Source organism: Drosophila novamexicana, unplaced genomic scaffold, assembly GCF_003285875.2.
Source record: "Drosophila novamexicana strain 15010-1031.04,08,12 unplaced genomic scaffold, DnovRS2.1 tig00000817-arrow-arrow-pilon, whole genome shotgun sequence".
NCBI lineage: Eukaryota > Metazoa > Arthropoda > Insecta > Diptera > Drosophilidae > Drosophila > Drosophila novamexicana.
Window position 1 is genome coordinate 277,007 of NW_020824827.1, and position 25,495 is coordinate 302,501.

General features: G+C 43.3%; 6 protein-coding genes and 1 non-coding gene across 8 annotated transcripts; 5 read left to right on the forward strand and 2 right to left on the reverse strand.

The window, feature by feature from the left end:
- Nucleotides 1–107: 107 nt before the first annotated feature.
- Nucleotides 108–3,365, forward strand: LOC115763983 (protein dalmatian). The gene is made up of 3 exons (XM_030706795.1): nucleotides 108–817; nucleotides 870–2,584; nucleotides 2,863–3,365. The coding sequence occupies exons 1-3, from the start codon at nucleotides 454–456 to the stop codon at nucleotides 3,127–3,129; spliced, it is 2,346 nt and encodes a 781-aa protein (XP_030562655.1). The 5' UTR covers nucleotides 108–453; the 3' UTR covers nucleotides 3,130–3,365.
- LOC115764233 lies at nucleotides 2,646–2,806 on the forward strand. The gene has a single exon (XR_004018015.1).
- A 236-nt stretch (nucleotides 3,366–3,601) lies between the features above and the next one.
- LOC115764004 (protein VAC14 homolog) lies at nucleotides 3,602–6,721 on the forward strand. The gene is made up of 9 exons (XM_030706823.1): nucleotides 3,602–3,752; nucleotides 3,830–3,980; nucleotides 4,546–4,776; nucleotides 4,835–5,300; nucleotides 5,354–5,680; nucleotides 5,744–5,852; nucleotides 5,905–6,201; nucleotides 6,257–6,499; nucleotides 6,564–6,721. The coding sequence occupies exons 1-9, from the start codon at nucleotides 3,655–3,657 to the stop codon at nucleotides 6,703–6,705; spliced, it is 2,064 nt and encodes a 687-aa protein (XP_030562683.1). The 5' UTR covers nucleotides 3,602–3,654; the 3' UTR covers nucleotides 6,706–6,721.
- A 572-nt stretch (nucleotides 6,722–7,293) lies between these two features.
- On the reverse strand, nucleotides 7,294–8,833 carry LOC115764006 (pre-mRNA-splicing factor RBM22). Its single transcript, XM_030706826.1, has one exon. The coding sequence runs from the start codon at nucleotides 8,648–8,650 to the stop codon at nucleotides 7,373–7,375; it is 1,278 nt and encodes a 425-aa protein (XP_030562686.1). The 5' UTR covers nucleotides 8,651–8,833; the 3' UTR covers nucleotides 7,294–7,372.
- Nucleotides 8,834–8,958: 125 nt separating this feature from the next.
- On the forward strand, nucleotides 8,959–11,252 carry LOC115764005 (ATP-dependent RNA helicase abstrakt). The gene has a single exon (XM_030706825.1). The coding sequence runs from the start codon at nucleotides 9,235–9,237 to the stop codon at nucleotides 11,092–11,094; it is 1,860 nt and encodes a 619-aa protein (XP_030562685.1). The 5' UTR covers nucleotides 8,959–9,234; the 3' UTR covers nucleotides 11,095–11,252.
- Nucleotides 11,253–14,786: 3,534 nt separating this feature from the next.
- On the forward strand, nucleotides 14,787–21,582 carry LOC115764007 (gelsolin). Of its 2 annotated transcripts, none has more exons than XM_030706827.1 (7): nucleotides 14,787–15,020; nucleotides 15,392–15,596; nucleotides 17,417–17,491; nucleotides 19,011–19,206; nucleotides 19,264–20,975; nucleotides 21,035–21,160; nucleotides 21,389–21,582. In XM_030706827.1, exons 1-7 carry the CDS (start codon nucleotides 14,977–14,979, stop codon nucleotides 21,446–21,448), a joined length of 2,418 nt encoding a protein of 805 aa, XP_030562687.1. In that variant the 5' UTR covers nucleotides 14,787–14,976; the 3' UTR covers nucleotides 21,449–21,582. The 2 variants fall into 2 exon arrangements, with proteins under 2 accessions (XP_030562687.1, XP_030562688.1); XM_030706828.1 differs by lacking the exon at nucleotides 14,787–15,020 and adding an exon at nucleotides 15,045–15,149.
- Nucleotides 21,583–21,987: 405 nt separating this feature from the next.
- On the reverse strand, nucleotides 21,988–25,471 carry LOC115764178 (serine protease snake). Its single transcript, XM_030707064.1, has 5 exons — nucleotides 25,156–25,471; nucleotides 24,979–25,094; nucleotides 24,310–24,419; nucleotides 24,076–24,240; nucleotides 21,988–22,426 (listed from the first exon to the last, which is right to left on the reverse strand). The coding sequence occupies exons 1-5, from the start codon at nucleotides 25,469–25,471 to the stop codon at nucleotides 21,988–21,990; spliced, it is 1,146 nt and encodes a 381-aa protein (XP_030562924.1).
- Between the last annotated feature and the right edge of the window lie 24 nt (nucleotides 25,472–25,495).

Consider the following 25,495-nt stretch of genomic DNA (forward strand, 5'->3'; position numbering starts at 1 on the left):
CAATTACAAAACAAAGGCGAGAAAACTTTCACTCGTTGAGGCTATTTTTTTTTTATTTTTTTTTTAGATTGGGGACAAAACAACAAATTTGGTTGCACTTGCCCTTGCTAGACTGTGGCTGAGCGCACAGTCTGTTTATTTGCGAGCACAAACACAGCACAATTTGGAAATTTGGAATTTTAATTAAACGTCGTAGCGTAGCTGTTGTGTTACATATTAATTAAACGTCGAAATTTTTTTTTTATTTATCGTCACATCATCTATCAGCTGCTGCTTGCGAAACTTACCAATACTTATCGATAACAGCGCCAGCCGATTACAAACAGCTGCAACCCTGGATCCAGCACAACAAGAAAAAATGGCGGGTAAGCGTTTTGTGCTGCGCATATACTACGTTGTGATTTTTAATTTTTATAAGTAAAACAAACGTGTAATTACGCATTTTGAGGCAAAATGGTTAAAGCAATTCAAAGTCAATTGCGCAATAAAACTGCCGCAAGTAGAACTGAAACTACAAAAAACCCACGATTCTTGGCAACAGGCAACACAAAGATAAACATAGAAGCTAGCGCAGATGCGACAACAATAAAGCCGCTGACAGGGCTTAACACTAAAAAATTAAGTATAAATCAAGTAAATTGTGTGCGCAAGTGTTATGTTAGACTTAAACGCCTTAAGTTAAGAACAAACAACACTGCGGCGCAGAAGTGCAATGTAAATAAATCGGCTTCAGGTAACGGTGATAACTTGCACGATGTAAGCGTATTCGAGCCAGGTCGGAACTCCACCATGTGCCAGTCCAGAGTCCAGGACATAGGTAAGCGACTGTTTAAGTCAAGTACAATATGCGTCTAAACACATGCTTTTAGGTGCCATCATATCGCCCTGTCGCGTTCGCATCAGGCGCGCCGTACAGAAGCATCCAGAAACTTCCGAAAAGGCGCAGGAAAACATGACAGTATCGAAACGTGTGCATCGCTTTTTTCACCGAGATCAGCCGCCAGCCCGAAGCCGTTCCTCCGTCACACGGCACGTCTATGAGTTTCTTTCGCAGTCGCAAATCGAGGACAACGAACCGCAGGATCCGGCGGCGGACATAATCAAACAAATGGTCGAAGACGGACGAGCCTGCGTGATGGTCCGAAACAAGGGCAAGACGCGCAAGCGGACTGTCAAGAAAAAGGTTCGACCAGTGGGCAAGCGCAAGCAATGCTCCGTACGCAATATAGCTGAAAAGCAGCCAAACATGCCAAGCAGCAACAAGGCCCCTGGACGGCAATTAACGCCCGTTATCGAGCTGGACGGCGATTCAAGTGATGACAATATGGAGGCTGTGCATGTTGAGGTGCCCGCCCAGATACACACGCCTCCAGCAAAACTGGCGGCTGCCATTGCAAATCGAACTAATATCGAGGGCGCCTACAGCCCGTTGGCGCGTTCGCTGATGCTGAATCAAACCAAGGCACATCACCAGCAGCCGCAGGAATCCATGGAAAGGCGACGAGAGCTCTTGAACATGGCCAAGAAATTTGTCAGCACACCCGTGAATCGCAAAAATAACACCGTCGCGAGTATAAATACAACAAAATTTTCCCCGATTTTAGATAATGCCAGCAGTAGAGCTGGAAGTCTAAGAGCTGGCTGCTCTCCCGGCTTTAAAGACAGTTCGCCGGCAGCTTCAGCTGGTGCTGCCAGTGCTGTATGCTCTTCCGGCAGGCGACATATGCCGCTGGCAGCTTCAGCTGGTAGTCCCAGCGGCGGCTGTTCGCCTTGGCGTGTCTCTGACGAGGTGCCCTTGCCAAACACATTCTCATTCGGCTTGAATACATCAAATTTGCCATCGTATTCCAGTGACTTTATACGCAGTCGGCATATCTATGTGCCGGATGAGCCCGAGCCGGCGGAGTCTAGTTGTCCAGCGCCCAACGAGCAGGAAACTAGCTGCGCTGCCAACGACTCGAATGGCGAAAATATGCCGCCTCCAGTTGTAGCAGTCGCACAGGCGACGCCTATTAAACCAAGCGAGGACCAGGAGAACGAAAATTTTGAGAACTATGTGCAATTACCAAATCCGCGACGCACGCTACAGCATCGCAGTCCCTTAAAGGACATCAATATATTGGAAGTGGTCGTTTTGCCTTCGTGGAAGAAAAATGCGCAACCAGACAAGACGCCCACAAAGGTCTCCACGGCCAAAAATCAGAACAATGTAGCCATCAGCAGCCCCAGAGAGCAGAGTGCGCGGGCACAGCAGCCACCCTGCAATCTCTTTGGCTTTGAGGATTTTCTCGACGAGGAAGATGAGGAAAATGCCAATGCTCGTGCAGCTAGCCAAAATGTGACATTGCATGAGAAGCTGCAGCGGCTGAAGGGTCTGCGGCCCGCAGAGGAGGAGCTGCCACAGACAAACAGGGCACCGTTGCGGCATGACTACGATGATCTGCAAGCGCGTGAGCCCAAACAGCGCAATATCAAGGAGATGCTGTGCTCGACCATGATTGGCACGCCGGCACGCGTTCCGAGTACGGACGAGTCGGTGGCGTTATTCAAAGACAACGACCCGGAAGTAACGTTTGATGAAAAGGTAAGTTGTAAAATTTGACAGATCGCTGGAACAGACTTCCAGGCTAACTTGATTCTTAATGTCGCGCTCGACAAGACGACGACATTGTCCAGAAACGTAAATGTTCTCGTTGTCACTGCGCTAAATTAATTCCAAATCGAGAATGTTATTTATTTCGATTGAGCCAACAGGGCCGCAAAGATTTAAGCCCATCTTTATGCGGTAGTAAGCAGCTCGCACAAATTTAAACGCACAATTCTAAGTTTAAGCAAGCTAACTAAAACTATTTTAATTTTCAGCAACCGCGGCGCACCTACGTCCGGGAGCGGCCGAAGCGGAAGCGCAAGCAACGCGTTCATGTGCTCTTCATTGACTCGGATTCGTCGGATGAGGAGGGGAATGAGCAGGACTCCAAGGACAAGAGTGGCGAGTCACCAAGAAAGGCGATGCCGCCGCAAAAGCGCACTCGCAAGGATGTGGAGCACGAGGCCAAGCTGCAGCAGTTCATCACGAGCTTCAATCAGGAATGCGCCGAGGTCGAACGTTTTCCAGTGATCGTTGAATAGCCACGCCCAAAACGTTGGCGTTTAGTTCATTTGTTTTCCTTATTATTATTATAATTTTTTATTTTTTTTGGTACTTTTAAAACATGGTTCTTAACTTGAAGTTAAGTGAGATTTGAAATGGAATTCCGATGAAGTATTTTAAAATCGTTTCATTTAGTTACAAATACAAAATATTCTTATCTATAAGTACAAAGAGGGCTGGATGTATATTTACGTATATATAAATAATAATAAAAAAACTTAAGCGCTCGATCAGAAGTACAATATATAAAATTGTTTATATATATTTTTATATTAATATGCCTGTACTTTTACTTATTGAAATTTGATATTATCTAGCTACCACATTAAGCATAAAATTCGAACAATACAGGGTATTAACAGACCAATCATTTTTGTTGCCCCCATTTTATATTGTCCTGTTAAGTGGCAACACTGGCATCAAACAGCTGTGCCAGCCACAGTGGCAACACCGCGGCACAAGCAAAACAAACTTTAAAACTTATTTTAAAACGAAATATAAGAATGGATCCACCGTACGCGCCTTTAAGTGAGTCCTGTGCCAAGGCGCTGGGCGACAAAATGTACGACAAGCGGAAAGTGGCCTCCCAGGAGATTGAGAAGTAAATAATCAGTGCAAACGCCCCTCGAATAGAACTCAAACTAATAACAAATACACTTTCTTATGCTTTACACACAGAATGGTCATTGAGTTTAATGATAAAAATAATGCGACACAAATACGAAAACTGATCGAGGTGCTCTCCAATGACTACGCCACATCGCGCGATGCCAATCGCCGCAAGGGTGCGCTCATCGGGCTAGCCGCAACGGGCTTAGGGCTGGGCAAAGTAAGCAATTGCTCATCTATTAGTCATTGTTATACCCTTGCAGAGGTATTATGAATTTCTTCCTCGGCGTGTAACCTATTGAAACAAGTCTCTTTCAAGTATTTACCATATTCGTGATTCAGTATCAACAGTCGGACTTCTAATTAATAAAAGAGATGCTTAAACCGGCAGTTGGCAACACTGATGACTAAGCGTTGCCAACTGCCGCTCGAAGCATCTTGCCGAAATCCAATTGGCAATAAATAGAGCTGCCAGAGCTGGCATTAAAATGCCAAAAATGGCTAACCCGTCCTGGCTGATGACCTGTCAAAATAGCCAATTTAGTTGGAAAATAGCTGAATTGGCAGCACTGGCCATGGGAACAATTTGCAGAAAATGGAGTTTTTATATGAAAAACTTAATTTTCTGGATATTTATTTTATGAAAAATATAAATAAAATCGGAATATTTTATAGGATAGTTCCCATAAGTTTAAAAATGTATTGCACCTCTTCTATATCTCTGCAATGGTATTTAATCTTCGTCTACAAGTTGAATATTAATGTTTTTTTTTTTTTTTGCTAAGGATTCGGATAAATATGTCAACGAGCTGGTGACGCCCATTATGAGCTGCCTGTCCGATCCGGATTTGCGTGTGCGCTACTTTGCCTGCGAGTCCTTGTACAATGTGGTTAAGGTGGCCCGTGCGGCCATTATACCCTACTTCCCGGAGCTGTTTGCGGCTTTGTCGCGTCTGGTTACCGACTCCGATCAAATGGTGAAGGACGGCAGCGAGCTGCTGGATCGCTTGCTAAAGGTTTGTTGTGCTCGACATTGTATATATATTATATTTAATTATGTTCATATGGACGCAGGACATTGTCACGGAATCGTATGAGACCTTCAATCTGGAGGCTTTTATACCCTTGCTGAGGGAGCGCATATATGTGAATAATGCCTTTGCTCGGCAATATGTGATCTCGTGGATCTCAATATTGAATGCTGTGCCCGATATAAATATGGTCAAATATCTGACGGATATTCTGGACGGCCTCTTTGTCATGCTGGAGGATAATACGCCGGAGATTCAGCGCATGTGCGAGAACACAATCAGCCAGTTCTTAAAGTCCATACGCAATGATTCGTCCTCGGTGCGCATGGAGGATATCATCAATACGTTAATCACACACGCTGAATCCCAGAACGAGCTAATCAAGTCGATTGCCATCACCTGGATACGGGAATTTGTGCAAATCTTTGGACCCAATGTATTGCCCTACGCAAGCGGCATATTCACGGCCATTCTGCCATGCCTGGAGTACAATGTGGAGTCCAAGCGCAGTAGGTGGACTAAGGCTTAGACTAAATCCAGTTATTAAAGGCTTTCTTTTCAGGCATCAAGGAATGTGCCGTCTCGGTGAACAACTCCATGATGCAGCTGGTCTCGTCAAAGGAACTGAAAACCCAAAATGTGGCCAAAATTGATTTGCGTTCCATTATGGAGGTACTTTCGCAATATCTCACGCACAACTCAACGCACACAAAGATCGCGGTGCTGAAATGGATACATCATCTCTTTATCAACTTTCCCAATGAGATGTCGCTGCATGCCAACAATCTGAACAACAATCTGCTGGCCACGCTCTCGGACAACTCGGACGAGGTGGTGCTCCAAAGCTTGTGTGTGCTGGCCGAGATTATCAACTCGCAGGACACAAAGGGTGCGGGCACAGTTGGGACTAGGCCCATTGCAGATACATATTTACAATTTAATCTTTCTCCAGATCTGGAGGATTTCAATAAGCCGCATTATCGCAAGTTTCTGCTGAGCCTGCTGAATCTCTTCAGCGAGGAGAAGGTCATACTGGAAACCAGAGCCAGTCTAATTATAAGGTGAGCCTTACCTATTATAACAAGTTGATGTTAACTCGTTTCTCTTCGTTAGACAACTTTGTGTGCTCCTCAATGCCGAGTATATTTATCGCACCTTTGCCGAGATCATAGCCGAGGAAATGCCGAACCTGAAATTTGCCTCGACAGTTGTCCGGCTGCTGAACAACATTTTGCTTACCTCCACGGAGCTGTTTGAGCTGCGCACCAGCCTGCGTGACATATCCAATGAGAAGTCCGCGGATCTCTTTCAATGCCTCTACAAGAGCTGGGCCCACTGCCCGGTGTCCACGCTGTCACTTTGTCTAATCGCCCAGTGCTATCAGCATGTCTCCGAGCTGGTTATCTTATTGTACGTCTCCAATCTGTTCCTTTTGTTCGATCGTAGCTAATGCCTTGACTTTCAGCGCCGATGTGGAAATAACGCTGGAATTGCTGGTCGAGCTGGATAAGCTGGTGCAGCTCATTGAGTCGCCCATCTTTGCTGCACTGCGTCTCACGCTGGTGTCCAAATCAAATAACTGCGCCGATGCCCAGTATTTGGCGCATGCGCTCTTTGGAATTCTCATGCTTCTGCCGCAAACCTTGGCTTTTGATACGCTCCGCAATCGCCTGCAATGCGTGCCCAACTATTGGGGCAAACAGCCCCTGTGAGACACCTTGACATCCTCAATCTGTTATCATAATAATATTGTATTGTATATCTCTTTGCAGAGATGAGCGCAAATCCGTAGAGTTCAGCAGCGGCATAGACTTTGCTGCACTTCGCGCCCAGTTCGTCGAGCGCCAGAAGACGCATCGCGCCCAGCGCATAATCCAGCGCAAACGTAGTGTAATTACGCCGGATAGTAATTAATATTATATTAAAAAAAAAAAAATTATATTATATCTGTGATTAAGCTAACAATAGGCATAAAGCGTAATTTTTATTGCAAGATTCATGTACATCATGTCTAGAAATTTTTTAAGCCTAGCCTTAGGAAATTGGTTTATAATTTGTAAAATGCCTCTCAAAGAGCGAGGAATACGATAAAAAGGCTTAATTGTCCACCAGCTGCATAATATAGATATTCCATCCGGCCAGATCCAACCAAAAGACTCCCTGCAATAGAAAGGCGGAGCTAAGCATAGTTTCATGATGCTGATATCATCAAATCTGAGACAAGTTTGGTTGGATCCGCCGTAGTTACTGATCCAGATTAAATATATGTATATATATATATATTATACGTTTTACATTTTAGTACAATATTATTATACAAGGGTTCTACGTTCTACAAAATTGTCTAGCTAAAGAACTTTCAACAGAAATCTCACGACCATTCGCTCAATCTCAATCCTTTCCAAGTTGTTTTTTAAATCTTTTAATTTGTTGATTTCGCAACAATTTAAACCTTGCTTTTGCAGCCATATTCTAACAGATAATTTATTTTGATTTATTTACTTCTTTTTATTATTAAAATTGTCCTTAACTTTTCCATAGTAAACTGTCGTGGTGATATTTTGAACAAAAATTGATATAATTATTTCTTTAGGGCGCCCATACGACTGGCATCCTGGCTGGGATAGGGCATTTGGCCAGGCGGCGGTGGAATGGCATCGAGATTCACACCGGAGGTACTTGCGGCTGTTGAACTAGAACCGGAGGCAGCTCCACTGCTGCCCAGGCCGCTGTAGGGCGCAACATAGGTGGGCTGAGCGTACATTTGGTATGCCGAGGCAGGCACCAGATTGGAGGGCAGCTGATGCAGCTTCATGCCGGCGGGCATAACGTTGATTTGCTCCTGCCGCAGATTGAAGTAGTCGTTGGGCTTGGCGCTGGGCGGCGGTATGCCGGCGACATCAAAGCGTCGATCCGTCTTGGCGGCGGTGCCCTGTTTCGCCTGAGAGTGCGCCCACTTGATGCTGACCTTGCGGCCGTGCATCACCAGTTTGTTGAATGTGCGCTCGGCCGCCAACTCGGCGGCGCTGCGTTTTGTGTACTGCACAAAGGAGCATTGCTGGCGCGGCACCAGCGCAATGGAACGTATCTCGCCATACTGATAGAATTGGTCACGTATTTCTGGCTCGGTAATCTCCTCCGGCAAATTGCCCACATACAGTGTGGTTATGTTGCGATCCTCGGGCGGCTCCAGTGTGGGCAATGAGGCGGCACGCTTCATTATCTTCTCGGCGACCGGATCGTTCCGACCGTAGTAGCGATCCTTGATATTTTGCTCGCACAGCGGATCGTCAGGTTCGTTGGGCTTGTCGTGGCGATAGGGACACTCCTCGCCACGCTTGCACTCGCCCTTCACCCAGAAGGAGCAGATGTGCGGCCTGTTCCGTTTATAGTAAGGCGCCGTGCGCGCCAATTTGGACAGCATTTCGTTGGCCGCCAAGGAGCGACCCACCGCGCCGGCCGCCTCTGTACCATCGCCATCCTGGAGCTGAGCATCAATGTTCTGTATGTAGTACTCCTTGTTGACATCGCTTTGGGGCATATTGTCCGCCACTTTTAGTGCCGCGTCGCGCACCTGGATGGGCAGACCGTACTCCAGATCTAGCAGGCATGTTTGGCACACGTTCTTCAGGCGGGCACACGTCTGGCAGACCTCGGTTTTCTTAAAGCGCATCCGAGCACCGGGACACCAGCGGAATATGGTGAATGGCCGCGTGCAGATTTTGCATTCCTTGCCGAAGCGCTCTTTAATCATGCGCACGTACGGGTTATCGCCCAGGCAGGTCTGGCAGAGAATTGGGAATTCGGCATCCTCCCAATTCTGCCGGTTGTACGTATTTGTCGTCTTTGACATAGACATTGCTACGTCCCAATTATGTTTGTTACTTTAATAAAAAAATTACAATGCAGAACATAAAAAAGACTTATCGGAACATGTTCGATAAAACGATTCACCAGCGATATATCGTTTGTTGCCAGTATTTTTCGGTATTTACTTGACTCGATATGGTAGCCCTCTCGGGTCTAGTGGCAATTCCTATTATAATTTGATTTAAGCAACGCAATCATATTTTGTTTTGACAAGATACAACATAGCTGAGCCGACTTTTGGCAATCTGAGATGAATATAGAGAACAAATCCTTTTAAACCACAAAGCTTTTCAATATCAATTATATAAAATAATGGCATTATTGCAGTTTCGCGCTGTCGGCAAGTAATTAATCGATCATGGTGGCAAGGCTTTTAATAAAATGTAGGCTATGTGGCAATGCCTTATTCGCGACATCTTTTCTAGTACGATAGTACGATATTGTAATTTATCGAAAATGTGCAGTGTGCACTTATCGATTCGAACCATGTGGCAACGCTCAATAGGCGAAAACGTTTGGTTGCAAAGAAAACGTAAACAAAAACAAAGAATTTGTTGATGAAATTGACTAAATATGGGACCACCAATTAAGCGTTACAGACGTAACTCAAGGTCATCCGATGAAGACGAGAAGGATGACAGCTATGTGCCCTACGTGCCGGTCAAGGAGCGCAAGAAGCAGCATCTAATGAAACTGGGCCGCATCGTTCAGCTGGCAACAGAGACAACACAGCCAAAGTCTTCCAGTGAGAATGAAAACGATGATGATGCACAAGGCGCCCAGGATGCGGAGACCTGGGGCCGTAAATACAACATCAGTTTGCTGGACCAGCACACAGAGCTGAAGAAAATTGCCGAGGCTAAGAAATTGAGCGCCGTCGAGAAACAGCTGCGCGAGGAGGAGAAAATTATGGAGAGCATTGCGCAGCAGAAGGCGCTGATGGGCGTCGCGGAGCTGGCCAAGGGCATACAGTACGATGAGCCCATCAAGACATCCTGGCGCCCACCACGCTATTTAGAAGCTATGCCGGAGGAGGAGCGGCAAGCGATACGCAAGCAGCTGAGAATCTTGACGGAGGGCGAGAATCTCAGTCCGCCCATACGTAGTTTTCGCGAGATGAAGTTCCACAAGGCCATACTCAACGGTCTGGCCGCCAAGGGCATCAAGAAACCAACGCCCATACAAGTGCAGGGCCTGCCCACGGTGCTGTCTGGCCGGGATCTCATAGGCATTGCGTTCACCGGATCCGGCAAGACGTTGGTCTTCGTGCTGCCCATTGTGATGTTTTCCCTCGAGCAGGAGTTCCGATTGCCCTTTGAACGCAACGAAGGTCCATATGGCCTTATCATATGCCCGTCCCGCGAGCTGGCCAAGCAGACTCACGAGATCATCCAGCACTACAGCAAACATCTGCAGCTGTGCGGCATGCCGGAGATACGCTCCTGCCTGGCAATGGGCGGACTGCCTGTTAGCGAGGCGCTCGATGTGATATCGCGCGGGGTGCACATTGTGGTGGCCACGCCCGGCCGACTGATGGATATGCTGGACAAGAAGATATTGACGCTGGACATGTGCCGTTATCTGTGCATGGACGAGGCGGATCGCATGATTGACATGGGCTTCGAGGAGGATGTGCGCACCATATTCTCCTTCTTCAAGGGCCAGCGGCAGACGCTACTCTTCTCGGCCACCATGCCCAAGAAGATTCAAAACTTTGCGGTCTCTGCGCTCGTCAAGCCCGTGACCATAAATGTGGGACGTGCGGGCGCGGCGTCCATGAATGTCACCCAGCAAGTGGAGTATGTGAAGCAGGAGGCAAAGGTGGTCTACCTGCTGGACTGCCTGCAGAAGACGGCACCGCCCGTGCTCATCTTTGCTGAGAAGAAACAGGATGTGGACTGCATACACGAGTATCTGCTGCTCAAGGGCGTTGAGGCTGTGGCCATACATGGCGGCAAGGATCAGGAGGAGCGTTCGCGTGCCGTCGACGCTTACCGTGTGGGCAAAAAGGATGTGCTCGTTGCCACAGACGTCGCCTCCAAGGGTCTCGATTTCCCCAACGTGCAGCATGTCATCAACTACGACATGCCCGATGACATTGAGAACTATGTGCATCGCATTGGTCGCACGGGTCGCTCGAATACCAAGGGCCTGGCCACCACGATGATTAACAAGATTACCGAACAGTCCGTGCTGCTGGACTTGAAGCATCTGCTGCTTGAGGCCAAGCAGGAGGTGCCCGATTTTCTGGACGAGCTGGCGCCCGAGGCGGAGCACCAGCATCTCGATCTGGGCGACTCGCACGGCTGCAGCTACTGCGGCGGTCTGGGCCATCGCATCACCGAGTGCCCCAAGCTGGAGGCGGTGCAAAGCAAACAGGCCTCCAATATTGGAAGACGAGACTATTTGTCTAACACGGCGGCCGATTACTAGATTTAAGACTACACTATCTTACAAAATAAACAAGACAAATGTGCAAAACATATCCTTCACTTTTGTAATGTCTTTTAAAGTCTTGAATTTTGGTTGTTTTTTAGTAAGCATAGATAGTTAAATATATTTACTAGAATTTGTATCATAGGATATGTCTATAAATAATATCCATCCAATTGAGTTATTTTTAAAAATTCCTTCATATCGTATGTGAAAAGCTTTTTAATAATTAAAAAAAATATTTTTCTTAATATCAATTAACTTCATTCTTTAAAAATAAGTGGATATTCATTTTCGATAAAAAAAAACTAACAAAAAAATTTTTTTTTCATTCGAACAAATTTGTTGCATAGTGTTTTAAGGTTAGCCTAGAGTACCTAGACCTTAGCGCGCTATGTTGAAAGCTGGGAATTCGCAGCCAGTGACATTTAACCTGGTTTCCTGGAAAGCGTCAATTGTGTTTTTCATTTGTTTACAGTTTGTTTTTGCATAGGTACTTTTTGTATGCGGCGCGCGCTTATCGGCCGAGCTGCGTCTTATCAATCAGCTACGTTAAGCCACACTGAGAGAGAGAGAGAGAGAGAGGGAGAGAGCAACAGAGTGCGAGTTAAAGTCAGCTTTGAGCGGCCTTTTATAAAGTCGACGACATTCGTTGAGTTTCGTTCAGTGTCTCAAGCTGCGTTGCTTCGATCACTACACGCATCCCGAGTTCGTTTAGTCGCTACCAAGGCCTGGAAGCGGTCAGTTCATTGCAGTGAAGCAGAGCGTAAGTGCTTTATTTGCATAGTGTGTGTGTATGTGTGTGTGTGTGTCTATGTATTTGTTTTGTGTATTTTGTAAATCAAGATAGCAGCTGCCATCTAATACGTAAGCCCAATCGAAATAGATTGAATTGAAAGCAATTAGATCGGATATCATTGAAAAGCTCTATAAACCTATTGATAACCTTAGTGCCTAGTATAAAATTGAAGAATTGCTCAATTGTCAACGGTATTAGGCTCGACAGTGTGCACATAGTATAACGTATTGTATGCCAGACATACATACATGCAGTCAATCAAATTGATTAGGCTTATCAATTGTTTTGAGCTTAGCTTATCTTGGGTTAAAACCTTCGGGCTAGCCTTTGATAGACATGCCTATACTAGGTACTACTATACTACTAAAAGTGTTGTCACTTGTATATAAAATATGTTTTTTAAAACATTGCTTTTTATAGCAAATGTTAAGCCATTTAAAGTTCCTTTTATGATCACGACTGGAAGTCCTCTAAAAAAAAACAGTTCCAGTGGTTCGGTTCATGCTGCGAACTAGTTTCGTTCAGTTTTGCACATACTTGAACCCAGGCTAGGGTTCAAGATTCTTTTTTTTAATTTAATTTAAATACATTTAATTCAAGATTTCACGTAAGAAAATTATTAGAAAATATTACAAAAAGTATTTAATTAAAAAAAAAAAAAACATTTTTCGAATAAATTATATAAAAATATAAAAAATATATACTAATTCCGGGCTTTGAGTGTATTTATTGTATAAATTTAGTTTAAACAAAGTTTCCAGTTTTAGCAAACCTATAAATAATACCACAATTTTTTCTTTAGCTTTTATATACAATCTACGTACACAGCTAAAAGGAAGTGATATTGTTTCTTAATTATTCTTTTTTTTTTTTTTTTAACACATTTATAATGACATATTAAAACGCAGTTGTTCTTATCGCTTTGTATATTCGAGTAAATATTTATTTATGAGTTAACAAGTTTTTAAGCACAATTCCTAATGAGATTTTAAACATGAATTTTTGTGAGTTCTTTGCGTGCGGCTAACTCTTCAACAATTGTGATAAACGAGCTCCAAGTGGAAGCTGACGTTATTCGTGGTAATTATAATAATAATAATAATACTTGGAATACCTATGGGCAGATATTTGTTTATTATGCAAGGCATGTTTACATACATTCCCCAAATAACAAGTCGAACTTGAAAATGGCACACAAAATTGTACAAATACGGCAAAATTAGGAATGTGTGTGCTGTCGCTTATCATAAATCATCATAATATAAATATAGTTTTTTTTTTTTTTTTTTTATAATACCCGCGACCTAGTTGGAAAAAGAGAAAAGGGCTTGCCCGGCAATCTCCTCAATCGTGATATCATACGAGACACAGAAAATGTCGTCAGTCGGCAAAACTAATTACTTAAAAAGACAAAAATAACAACAATAAACGGGTAAGAAAGGCTATCTTCGGCACGCCGAAGATCTAATACCCTTGGAGACCCAACCTTTTCATGATGCTTATAGTGCTTTGACCGTATCTAAGAAGCACAGGGAAAATAGTTAATGCCGAGTTTGGGCAAGATATCTTGATAAACAAAATATTTGTTCATACAAAAACTTAATTTTTGACCGATCGTTCCTATGGCAGCTATATGATATAGTGGTCCGATCTTAACAGGATTTTGCATATATATGGGGAGTATAGTAAAGCTAATAAATGCCGAGTTTGGTCAAGATATCTTGATAAACAAAATGTTTTTTCATACAACAACTTAATTTTCGACCGATCGTTCCTATGGCAGCTATATGATATATGATAGAAAGACGGACTTCTGCAAAATTTCATTAAGAAAACTGAGAGACTAGTTCGCATAGAAACAGACAGACGGACAGACGGACATGGCTAGATCGACTCGGCTGTTGATGCTGATCAAGAATATATATACTTTATGGGGTCGGAGATGTCTCCTTCTATGCGTTACACATTTCACGACAAAATTGGAATACCCTCTGCAAGGGTATAAAAAAACACATGCGTGACATGTTTTAATTTACAGTCTCAACGAATGATATAAAAAAAAAGCAAAACTATAAATGAAAATTAGCCAAAGACAAATTTTAACATATATATTTCTTGTTGTCCAAATAATAATAATTATTTTATTAATTCTAATATTTTTATTTAATATACACAAAAACAAGATAAAAGTATGTTATTTTATTTTTATTATATTTATTTTATATGTTAGTTAACAATTTCAGAGAACTAAAAATATTGTTATTAACTTGTCAAAAACGAACTTTTTTTTATTTTCAAATTTAAAAAACATTTAAAAATAAAATAACAACATTTGTAGACTCAAACTACAATATTTAAATATATATATATATACATATATTTATATATATACATATATATTTTTTTTATAAATTATATTTTTTATTTAAATTCTACATATATATAATAAAAACTATACTCAATTAGAAAGCTTTTAGAGTAGCGTAATAAAATAAAAAAAAAATTAACAACAAATTATAAATATACTTATATTGTATTATGCTTGATTATATTAATTTTGGAGCATTAAATAATATTTATTTGTATTATTTATTAATTAAAACTTCAAATTTAATAATTTAAGCTCTTTAATCTTAAAATGTTCATTTAGTTGGATTTAATTTATTTTATTTATTTACGTTTGAGTTGAAAGCTGGAGCGAAGTTTGTTCTGCAGCTGATTTATTATTTTATATACTATATATATTATTATTAACCGCTTTATATCTTTATTGTTTCCTATATATTGTTGCAAGCTTAAGCATCAAGAAATCTTTGTTTATGTTTGTTTTTATAACTTGTTGCTTCTTTCTTTCTCTTTTGCAGCTCACGCGCGCTCTCTCTCTCTCGCTCTCTCTCTCTTTTGGTTTGAGTTGGGAAAGATAAAAACAAAGGCGAATACTACATAATAATAGCAACAATTCACCCGATACAAGTTGTTATACACGCACACAATTGTGTATATATATCAAGAAACAATAAACAAAAGCGCCCCCCCTCCGCCTTCTTCCCACCCCGCAACCGGGCAGTAGTCAACGCCGCGAAATGGCCAGGCAAAGCGCCGCCCGTCATCTGGCAGTCATCTGCAGGTAATGCAAGCGAACAGTTCAGCTAGCTAATAAGCTGCCGTCAAAACTAGAGTACACACAAGTGCAAATACAAAATATTACTCATACGTCGCGTGTTCACAAAAGTCACTTAATTATACGCTCATAATTGTAAGTGGCCAATACATATATATATTTCTGTGCAATTAGACGTGCAGATGGGCTGTCTTAAATTCAAGAAATAGTTCACAAAATGTAGTCTGTAACCATGTTTGGGTGACCTTTTATGAGGTCATGACTCACGGCCAGGGTCGGGTCAGCTCGTTGCCTGTAAAAGGCGTCAACTAGTTGACTTGTCATCGCGCTTGACAATTGTGAGCTGAATAATTTGAAGCACTTTATTTACTTTACAGCTTGGTCGTGTTTATCGCAATCTCGACCAGTTTCTGCTCAGCCGGCACATTTAACCAACGTCCCGCGTTCCCCGTCCAAACCGGTCAGATTCAGCCCTCGAGTGGTAACAACAACAACAACAACAAGCAGCCAGGTCGACGCGTCATGCATCCAGCCTTTGCCAATGCCGGCCGCGCTCCTGGCCTGGAGATCTGGCGCATTGAGGTAAGTCCAACACAAAATATCAATAAATTTGTGCTTAAATTAAGTACAAACTGTCATCATTTGTTTTGGGTTCTTTCGAAAAATGTCTGCAAAATTTCTGTAAACACGAGCCAATAAATACTGTACTTTATGTTCGAAATGTACAGTTAATGCTCGACATAAACAACCAAGTATTTTCCACTCAAATCAATATATTTGTGCTTAAATTAAGCACAAGCTGTCATCATAAACTTCTTTATTTAAGAACTTTCTGAATGCAAGAGACGTTAAAATACTGTACTCTTTGCACGAAATGGTACAGTACAACAATCAAGAACTTTACACTCAAATCAAGTACAAACTGTATTAAAACAAAACTCAAATGTTGTGCTTTGAGTGAAGAAGAAGTCAATAAAAATTCTGTCTAATTACGGTCAAGTGCAAAGTATCTTTATTAATGTATAAGAAACACATTTCATAAACACTTTTAAGTCCAGAAGTGCTTAATCTAAAGCTTGAATACTTTAAAGTGAGTCAAGAATTTCGTACTTAAATCAAGTACAAACATGCTGGAAAACCAGACAAGGCCGAATTAGTTCAAGCTGTCAGTAGACTTCAAACTTAGTGCTTGAATTGAGTTTGTTATGTTCAGTCTTGAATTAAGTATGTTTAACTTAAAACAAGCACATTTTTCTAATTATGCTAGCGAACAATTTCAAAAGCAAGAATGAATCACGATTAATTAAAATTTCAAATGTAGTTCGACACTTTTGAAAGAAAATCTTTTTGTTTTATGCTAGCAAAGTAGTGCCAAATATTAAGAACTGGCTGTTCCGCTTAAATTAAGTATGTTTTACTTAAAACAAGCATTTGTTTTGTAACGAAAAATTTTGAAAGCAGGAATGATTCACAGTTAATTAAAATTTCAAATATACTTTGACATATTTGTAAGAACATTTTTCTGTTTTATTTTAGTCAAAGTCGTGCCAAATATTAAATTAAGTATGTCTTACTTAAAGCAAGCATACTTTTCTAAAGAAGCATTTCGAAAGAAAGAATGAATCACGTTTAATTAAAATTGAAATTTACTTTGACATTTTTGAAACAAAATCTTTTTGTTTTATGCTGTTCTAGGCAAAGTCGTGCCAAATACTAAGAACTGGCTTTTCCGCCGAGTGCATCTTTATATTATTTTGAATGTGCTCACATTTTCACTTTTGTATACTTATTTTGTATACTAAATCTGCCCCATTTACGAGAAAAGTTGATATAAATAGTTGTTGCTGCTGCATGTTTACATCGTTTGGGGGAAAGTTCGCAGCTGCCCACGCACGAATGCGTTGCTCATCCAGCTTGTGGCATTTGGCATGCAAAGTATTGCCTCACACACACACACACACACACACACACCTGCATACCTGCACACCTGCAGAAACACCTTCACTCTGGCATAAAGGAATTATTGACTTGTGCCTGACTTGATTTTTCTATTCGCTGAGCACACGCAATTTTAAGCAGCAGCAGATGCTTTTCTTTCTTCACTAGCGAGTCTTCACTGTAGCAAAACATGTGTACAGTAAACATCAGCATATGCCCGGCTCGTGTTAATTAACTTGGGGAAACATTAGCAAAATTTATGAGACGCCGCTGCCGGCACATGCAAAGTTTTTCTTTTTTGTTTTGTTTTGTTTATAGAAAATTGCTTTCGATTTTTTCACATAAATATTTTGACACTGCCGGCAGCCGAAAAGGCATTTATATCTATATATATATTTGTACATATATATCTGTCTATCTGAATATTAATGGTTTTTTTTTTGCAATTTTTTTCTATTGTCTAGAATTTCGAGCCCGTGCCGTATCCGCCCAACAACTATGGCAAATTTTACACTGGCGATTCCTTCATAATTCTGAATGTAAGTAATAATTTATTATAAGAAATTAATTATACCCTGAACCCATTAGAAATGGGTATAAGGGTATATTGTATTTGTGCAAAATCCAAATGTATGTAACAGGCTGAAGGAAGCATCTCCGACCCCATAAAGTATATATATTCTTGATCAGCACCAAAAGCCGAGTCGATCTAGCCATGTCCGTTTGTCCGTCCGTCCGTCTGTCCGTCTGTCCGTATAGATGAACGCAAGGATCTCAGAACCTATACAAACTAGAGAAATGTTAGATGTAGGTGCTCCTAGTGCCTGCGCAGATCGAGTTTGTTTCCGATAATCGATAACTTACTCCGTTTCCAAGCAATCGATAAAAATCGATATCGATATCTTGTTTTTTTGGGCAATTTTGGTAAATAATAAGAGCTAGAGTCACCAAACTTGACATATAGCTTCTAAAATAGAATAGATATATATGCATTCGATGTTGGAAGAAGAGGGTTCAGGGTATCCCCTAGTCGGGAGCTCCCGACAAGAACCTCTTACTTGTTAAATAGTTTTTTAGTATTTTTATGCTATATATAGGAATAATTGCTTTTGTTGAGGTCAGTTTACAGCTCGGGTTTACTTGTGGCCTTTCCATCTGAAAAACTGACTCATTTTAATTGCGTAAATGGAAAAAAGCATCGCTACGATTGTAAAAACTGGCTAACAAAGATTCTTTGTGTAAATATATACACTTTCTAGATAAGTTCAGAAATGTATTTAGCATTATTATGACTAACATATGGTGTTTAGGTTCTCATCAAATATAAAACAAATATTAAGTTAATTTAAATGTGGGAATCGGGAACTTATAAATATTTAAACAGTTGAAAGGCTAAAGAATCGTACAGCGTATGATTGGGTTAGCCTATAAAATTTCACAAATAATTTATTTTGGTTGAAACTAGCTTTGGTTACAGTTTCTCTAATAATTGGAATAAAAGTAGGGTTAGGTTTATTTTAAGGTTAAGTTATGCATTTTGTGAACTGGTTTAAGAATTCGTTTCATTAAACAAAGCTGAACTATTTTAATAATTATTTTATCGGTCGGTTTTAGGTTAAGTTATTGTGTTGTTGTGAACTGGTTCGGTTCAGGGTTCAGCTCGGTAATAAAATAAGAATTCGGTATTTAAACCGGTTTTAGAATTCGATTTTTGAACTGGTTCGATTCATGAACAGTTTTTTAAAGTTGAAGAAACGTAGGGCTATGTTCGTTTTGTAGGTAAAGTTATTTTTGAACCGGTTCGGTTCAGGTTTTGAATCGTTATACATAAAAAAAAAATTCGAAATTTGCACTGGTACGGTTTTAGGCATTGCATTTATATATCAAAATCGGAAACATTAAGATAAGGTCTATAATTTTTGAGATTTAAGTTAACTAGAAAATATTTGATATTTAACTAAACAAATATCAAGAATTTTGTTTATTTTATTAGTTTTTATACTATATAAAAAATCAATTAATTAAATACTTAACTCTTTTTTTGCGAAATTTTCACAGACCAAGCAGAACCCGAAGGACAAGCAGCTCACATGGGATGTGCACTTCTGGCTGGGCTCGGAGACCTCCACGGATGAGGCTGGCGCAGCGGCTATATTGACCGTGCAGCTGGATGACATCCTCAATGGCGGACCCGTGCAGCATCGCGAGGTGCAGGATCACGAGTCCCAGCTGTTCCTCGGCTACTTCAAGAACGGTAACTAGAGCTTGCTTCGTACTTGGTTCGCATTTAAAACTGGCTCGCTTGTTTCAGGTGTTCGCTATGAACAGGGCGGAGTTGGCACCGGCTTCAAGCACGTGGAGACAAATGCTCAGGGCGAGAAGCGTCTGTTCCAGGTGAAGGGCAAGCGCAATGTGCGCGTCCGCCAGGTGAATCTGTCTGTCTCCTCGATGAACAAGGGCGATTGCTTCATACTGGATGCCGGCAACGATATTTACGTCTATGTGGGCGCCCAGGCCAAGCGCGTGGAGAAGCTGAAGGCCATTAGCGCAGCGAACCAGATTAGAGATCAGGATCACAATGGACGCGCCCGCGTCCAGATCATTGACGAGTTCAGCACAGATCTAGACAAACAGCAGTTCTTCGATGTGCTCGGCTCCGGCTCGCCCGATCAGGTGCCCGAGGAGTCCACCTCCGACGAGGACGGCGCCTTCGAGCGCACCGACGCCGCCGCCGTTACCCTCTACAAGGTGTCCGATGCCAGCGGCCGGCTCCAGGTGGACACCATTGCCCAGAAGCCGCTGCGTCAGGCCATGCTGGATACGCGCGATTGCTTCATTTTGGACACCGGCTCCGGCATTTTTGTGTGGGTGGGTCGCGGTGCCACGCCCACGGAGAAATCGGATGCCATGGCCAAGGCGCAGGAGTTCCTGCGCACCAAGAAATATCCTGCCTGGACGCAAATCCATCGCATCGTCGAGGGCGCCGAGTCGGCGCCATTTAAACAATATTTCGATACATGGCGCGATTCCGGCATGGCACACACACGACTCGTGCGCTCCGCGCTGAACATCGGCTCGGACGAGTCACTGGATCTGGACGAGATCGATGCGGTCGTGCAGCAGCTGAAGAAGAGCGGCGGCCGTGCCATCGGCTTCATGCCCGATCATGGCCAGAACAGCATTGGCGACATCGTCCAGTATGTGAGCGAGCCGGGCAGCAATGAGGTGCTGCGCAACCGTGTGCCCTTCGAGGAGGAGTTGCCGCTGCTCGGATTCGGCTCCTATGTGCTCAGCTACAACTACGAGGCCAACAACGGTGACAAGGGCGTCGTCGTCTATGTCTGGCAGGGTGCCAAGACTAATGCGGCCGTCAAGGAGCGCGCCTTCGAGGACGGCCTGGCGCTGGCCATCGAGCAAAAGGCGCTGCTGGTGCGCACCACGCAGGGACACGAGCCGCGTCACTTCTACAAGATCTTCAAGGGCAAGCTGCTCGAGTCGTACACGGCGCTGCCCGTCTCCTCACAGCTGTTCCGCATACGCGGCACCGTCGAGAGCGACGTCCATGCCAGCGAGGTGCCCGCCGACAGCTCTTCGCTGGCCTCCAGCGATGCTTTCGCGCTGGCCTCCACCAAGACGCACAAGGTGTACGTCTGGCATGGCCTGGGCGCCTCCAGCTTCGAGAAGGAGGCGGCCACAGCACGCTTCGCCCACTACTGGAGGGATGCTAAGCTGGAGCTGGTCGAGGAGGGCGCCGAGCCGGATGAGTTCTGGGAGGAGCTGAACGGTGAGGGTCAGTACGATCGCAATCTGGAGGATCATACGGCGCCGCTGCTGGAGCCGCGTCTCTTCCACTGCCGCCTGACACGCACCGGTCGCGCCAAGGTCGAGGAGGTGGCCGATTTCCAGCAGGAGGATCTCGACACGGACGATGTCATGCTGCTCGATGCCGGCGACGAAATCTACCTGTGGGTTGGCGCCGGCGCCACAGCCGAGGAGAACGGCAAGATCTTGGACATGGCACAGGTAAGCCCAGCACAAGCCCCATTGAACTTCTCTTTAATCTTCTTTCCCCTCCATTTTAGCGCTATATCGGCTCGGAGCCCACCGCCCGAACCATGGACACCGTGAGCATTGTGCGCGTCACCCAGGGCCACGAGCCGGGCGCCTTCAAGCGCATGTTCCCCGCCTGGGAGGACAGCTACTGGCAGGTAAGTAGATCGCTGCCCAACTGAATCGCATGCCACATTCAATTACATAACAATCGCCTGCTTTGCTTAATCTTGTTCTCGCTCACGCTCACACTCATGCCTGATCCCAAACACTCGACTTGATCGGTGAGTGAGTATCTCGGCGTCCACAAGTCCACCAGCTCACAAATCATTCCACACTCTCCTCCATTCCTTAAACACTTTATTGATCTTCGCTTTTTATCACAGTCCCTGCCCTCCTATGAGGACATTAAACGCCAGATTATGGATGCCAACAACGAGGTCTGATGTGGAACTCTCAGCTAGAATACTCAGCAAAACTGACCAAAAAATTTATGTTCGTTTTTGCCTTCAAAAAAATACGAAAGAAAAAAAAAACTTCAATGTAATGTATTGTTTTTTCTATGTATTAAATGGAAATGTTTTTTACTCACAAAAATTATTTGTAATTTTTTCAAATTTCATATTTTATACGGTTTTAGAGAAAAACATTTTTAAGAGATTACATTATCTGGAAAAGCTCTTTTAGCAAAATTGCCTTAAAAAAATACTAAAGAAAGTAAACTTTAATGTAAATCCATTTTTGTGTAATAAATGAATATATTTGTAATCTTATAAAGTTAAAAATTTTAAATGGATAAAACTGTTTTAAAGAGATTCCATTCTCTGGAAAAACCTATTTCCAAACTAAAAAACCTCATAACTCAGTAATAAGTAAAACGAGAAAATGTTTATTTTTTGGTTGGATTCTATTTCTATTTGTGAATTATTAAATAATTTAGAAATCGTCAGCTGCGGTCTGTGCGAGACATAGTCTTAAATTAGATTCAGTTTTCTGGAACACCCCACGCGACTTCTTCGATCCAGTCCAGGTACGTAAATACACGGGTGTAGACACTTGGGTAGCTGCTGCGGCAGAACACGCCGAAGGAGGTGATGCCAATAAGATGATAATGGATGTGCTGATGTCGGCGACCCGGCAAATTCAGCTGGAGTGGACCGCCCGAGTCGCCTTGGCAGGTGTCCCGATTTTGAACAAAGTCCTGAGCGCATATTTGACTGTCTATAATGCCATTGGGCGTCTCTGCGAAAACGGGCAGATCCCGGTTGCACTCCTCGTTGGGCACAATGGTCGCATTCAGATGGGTCAAGCGATATGTCATGCCCTTGCCAAAGCTAGTGGAGCCATAGCCCATGGCGAATGCAATCGATGTCGGTATCTCCCCGCGGACCCACAGACGTATGGGGCGAACGTACTCGGTCAGACTGAAAGGAAACCAATTTGAAAGAATGTTCATGTTCTACTTTTACTTCTACTTCTACTTCTACTTCTACTTCTACTTCTACTTCTACTTCTACTTCTACTTCTACTTCTACTTCTACTTCTACTTCTACTTCTACTTCTACTTCTACTTCTACTTCTACTTCTACTTCTACTTCTACTTCTACTTCTACTTCTACTTCTACTTCTACTTCTACTTCTACTTCTACTTCTACTTCTACTTCTACTTCTACTTCTACTTCTACTTCTACTTCTACTTCTACTTCTACTTCTACTTCTACTTCTACTTCTACTTCTACTTCTACTTCTACTTCTACTTCTACTTCTACTTCTACTTCTACTTCTACTTCTACTTCTACTTCTACTTCTACTTCTACTTCTACTTCTACTTCTACTTCTACTTCTACTTCTACTTCTACTTCTACTTCTACTTCTACTTCTACTTCTACTTCTACTTCTACTTCTACTTCTACTTCTACTTCTACTTCTACTTCTACTTCTACTTCTACTTCTACTTCTACTTCTACTTCTACTTCTACTTCTACTTCTACTTCTACTTCTACTTCTACTTCTACTTCTACTTCTACTTCTCTACTTCTACTTCGACGTGACGGGCACGGCGACGGCGACGGCGACGTCGGACGGCGAGGCGACGGCGACGGCGACGGCGACGGCGACGGCGACGGCGACGGCGACGTGCGGACGGCGACGGCGCCGGCGACGGCGACGGCGACGGCGACGGCGACGGCGAAGGCGACGGCGACGGCGACGGCGACGGGCGACGGCGACGGCGACGGGCGACGGCGGACGGCGACGGCGACGGCGACGGCGACGGCGACGGCGACGGCGACGGCGACGGCGACGGTCGACGGCGACGGCGACGGCGACGGCGACGGCGACGGCGACTGGCGACGGCGACGGCGACGGCGACGGCGACGGGACGGCGACGGCGACGGCGTGGTACGGCGACGGCGACGGCGACGGCGACGGCGACGGCGACGGCTACGGCGACGGCGACGGCGACGGCGACGGCGACGGCGACGGCGACGGCGACTGTCGACGGCGACGGCGACGGCGACGGCGACGGGACGGCGACGTCTACTTCTACTTCTACTTCTACTTCTACTTCTACTTCTACTTCTACTTCTACTTCTACTTCTACTTCTACTTCTACTTCTACTTCTACTTCTACTTCTACTTCTACTTCTACTTCTACTTCTACTTCTACTTCTACTTCTACTTCTACTTCTACTTCTACTTCTACTTCTACTTCTACTTCTACTTCTACTTCTACTTCTACTTCTACTCTACTTCTACTTCTACTTCTACTTCTACTTCTACTTCTACTTCTACTTCTACTTCTACTTCTACTTCTACTTCTACTTCTACTTCTACTTCTACTTCTACTTCTACTTCTACTTCTACTTCTACTTCTACTTCTACTTCTACTTCTACTTCTACTTCTACTTCTACTTCTACTTCTACTTCTACTTCTACTTCTACTTCTACTTCTACTTCTACTTCTACTTCTACTTCTACTTCTACTTCTACTTCTACTTCTACTTCTACTTCTACTTCTACTTCTACTTCTATTTCTACTTCTACTTCTAAATTTCAACCCATTTATACTCACATAACATCTTTCTCCAGTTTTAAAAGTGCGATATCATTGTAGTAGGAGTCCACTCTGTAATCGGGATGCTTGGATATGCTTTCAATTCCAAAGTTCTGCGGCTTAACCCGCGCCTCATCGATCAACAGATTCAGTCCGCCGATTCGCACCCATTTCGGCGCGGCGCTACAAAATGTTAAATGGGCCACAGGCCATCAGAGAGAACCCTCGACCCGACGCTCGTTCCCAACTCACCCCTCCACCTCGGTGCAATGGGCCACAGTCAATACAAAGTTCTCACTTATCAAACTGCCACCGCATTTGTAGTCAATTTTTTCGGAGTTCGTCGCAAAGCCGAGAGCTGCCTATAAAATTTAATTGACCGGGTTCATGTTATTGTTCGTCTTATAAAAGCTACACTCAGAGAAAAATGTGGCTGACGAATTTGCACTTCAAATTAAAAAATTCAGGTTTTTGTTTGATTATTTTTGTGTATACCTAAGTTAAGAACTTCTAAATGATGAACTCTAAATTGAGCGTCAATCTTAGAAATAATGCTTGGATTAAGTTGTTTTATGCTTAAGATAAGCTTAAATGTATAACTTTTCTTAAATTGAGTTCTCAACTTAAATCTAGTATTCAAGAATTTGGAGCTTCAACAAAATCTTTGGATAGAAAGCTTGTTTCAGCTCAAGAAATATTACTTATGTTTAATTTTGTTAAAGTTTCTGCTTATTTGAAGTAGAAAGTTTTTGGTTTCTTGACTCAAAAAATTTCAAAATTTCCTAGATTCAAGGATCGCATTTGGGAGTTTCAGATGAAACAGAAAAGGGTCATGGGAAAAGGGTTGCAATTCTTGATTTCTCATTTTTCTCTGAGTGTATTCACAAAAATATTTTATTATCAGCTGAGCTGCCTTTTTACCATATGAGGGTATTCACCAGGCCGAGCGAGTACGCGTCCATCGAAATCTTCATCATTGGCGTCTTCCGTTACGGCCGTATCGTTGGGAAATATGCGCTCCACATACTCGGAGTACTCTTTGGCAGAATATAGGGTATACAGTTGGTGAGTGATTAATAACTAAAAACAAGAACTCACTTCGCTCGCAGAGGCGCCGCTGCCTGTTTTTGCGCTTCTTGTGCCGATGACCATTTGGCGGCGGCGGAAAGGGTTGACCCGGCCGATAGGCATGCGGATTTAGCTGGCGGGCGGGCGGCTCCGGCAGCTCCAGGCTATTATCGGGGCTGCCCACCAGCTGAAAATCGCTTATTTTGTACAGTGTATCGAACTGTTTGGTGCCCGGAAAAACAATGTCCTGCTCCCGGGGAAAGAACATCGGCTGATTCATGGGCAAACGCTGGCCCAAAGCCAAGCAGCTGAGCGCAGCCGAGAGGAGTGCCAAAAAGCAGCGCATTTTTTTTGTTTTTTATTATTTATA

What these genes read in the sequence shown, in the direction of transcription:
- LOC115763983 (XM_030706795.1), top strand. Translation starts at nt 454, where the DNA reads ATGGTTAAAGCAATTCAAAGTCAATTGCGCAATAAAACTGCCGCAAGT. An exon ending in GTCCAGAGTCCAGGACATAG is followed by an intron (nt 818 to 869) that starts GTAAGCGACTGT and finishes ACATGCTTTTAG; the next exon opens with GTGCCATCATATCGCCCTGT. An exon ending in AAGTAACGTTTGATGAAAAG is followed by an intron (nt 2,585 to 2,862) that starts GTAAGTTGTAAA and finishes TTTAATTTTCAG; the next exon opens with CAACCGCGGCGCACCTACGT.
- LOC115764004 (XM_030706823.1), top strand. Translation starts at nt 3,655, where the DNA reads ATGGATCCACCGTACGCGCCTTTAAGTGAGTCCTGTGCCAAGGCGCTG. An exon ending in TGCTGGATCGCTTGCTAAAG is followed by an intron (nt 4,777 to 4,834) that starts GTTTGTTGTGCT and finishes ATATGGACGCAG; the next exon opens with GACATTGTCACGGAATCGTA. An exon ending in TATTGGGGCAAACAGCCCCT is followed by an intron (nt 6,500 to 6,563) that starts GTGAGACACCTT and finishes ATCTCTTTGCAG; the next exon opens with AGATGAGCGCAAATCCGTAG.
- LOC115764006 (XM_030706826.1), bottom strand. Translation starts at nt 8,650, where the DNA reads ATGTCTATGTCAAAGACGACAAATACGTACAACCGGCAGAATTGGGAG.
- LOC115764005 (XM_030706825.1), top strand. Translation starts at nt 9,235, where the DNA reads ATGGGACCACCAATTAAGCGTTACAGACGTAACTCAAGGTCATCCGAT.
- LOC115764007 (XM_030706827.1), top strand. Translation starts at nt 14,977, where the DNA reads ATGGCCAGGCAAAGCGCCGCCCGTCATCTGGCAGTCATCTGCAG. An exon ending in TGGAGATCTGGCGCATTGAG is followed by an intron (nt 15,597 to 17,416) that starts GTAAGTCCAACA and finishes TCTATTGTCTAG; the next exon opens with AATTTCGAGCCCGTGCCGTA. An exon ending in GGGAGGACAGCTACTGGCAG is followed by an intron (nt 21,161 to 21,388) that starts GTAAGTAGATCG and finishes TTTTTATCACAG; the next exon opens with TCCCTGCCCTCCTATGAGGA.
- LOC115764178 (XM_030707064.1), bottom strand. Translation starts at nt 25,471, where the DNA reads ATGCGCTGCTTTTTGGCACTCCTCTCGGCTGCGCTCAGCTGCTTGGCT. An exon ending in GCGGCGCCTCTGCGAGCGAA is followed by an intron (nt 25,095 to 25,155) that starts GTGAGTTCTTGT and finishes ATTCTGCCAAAG; the next exon opens with AGTACTCCGAGTATGTGGAG. An exon ending in AAACTGGAGAAAGATGTTAT is followed by an intron (nt 22,427 to 24,075) that starts GTGAGTATAAAT and finishes GTTTCCTTTCAG; the next exon opens with TCTGACCGAGTACGTTCGCC.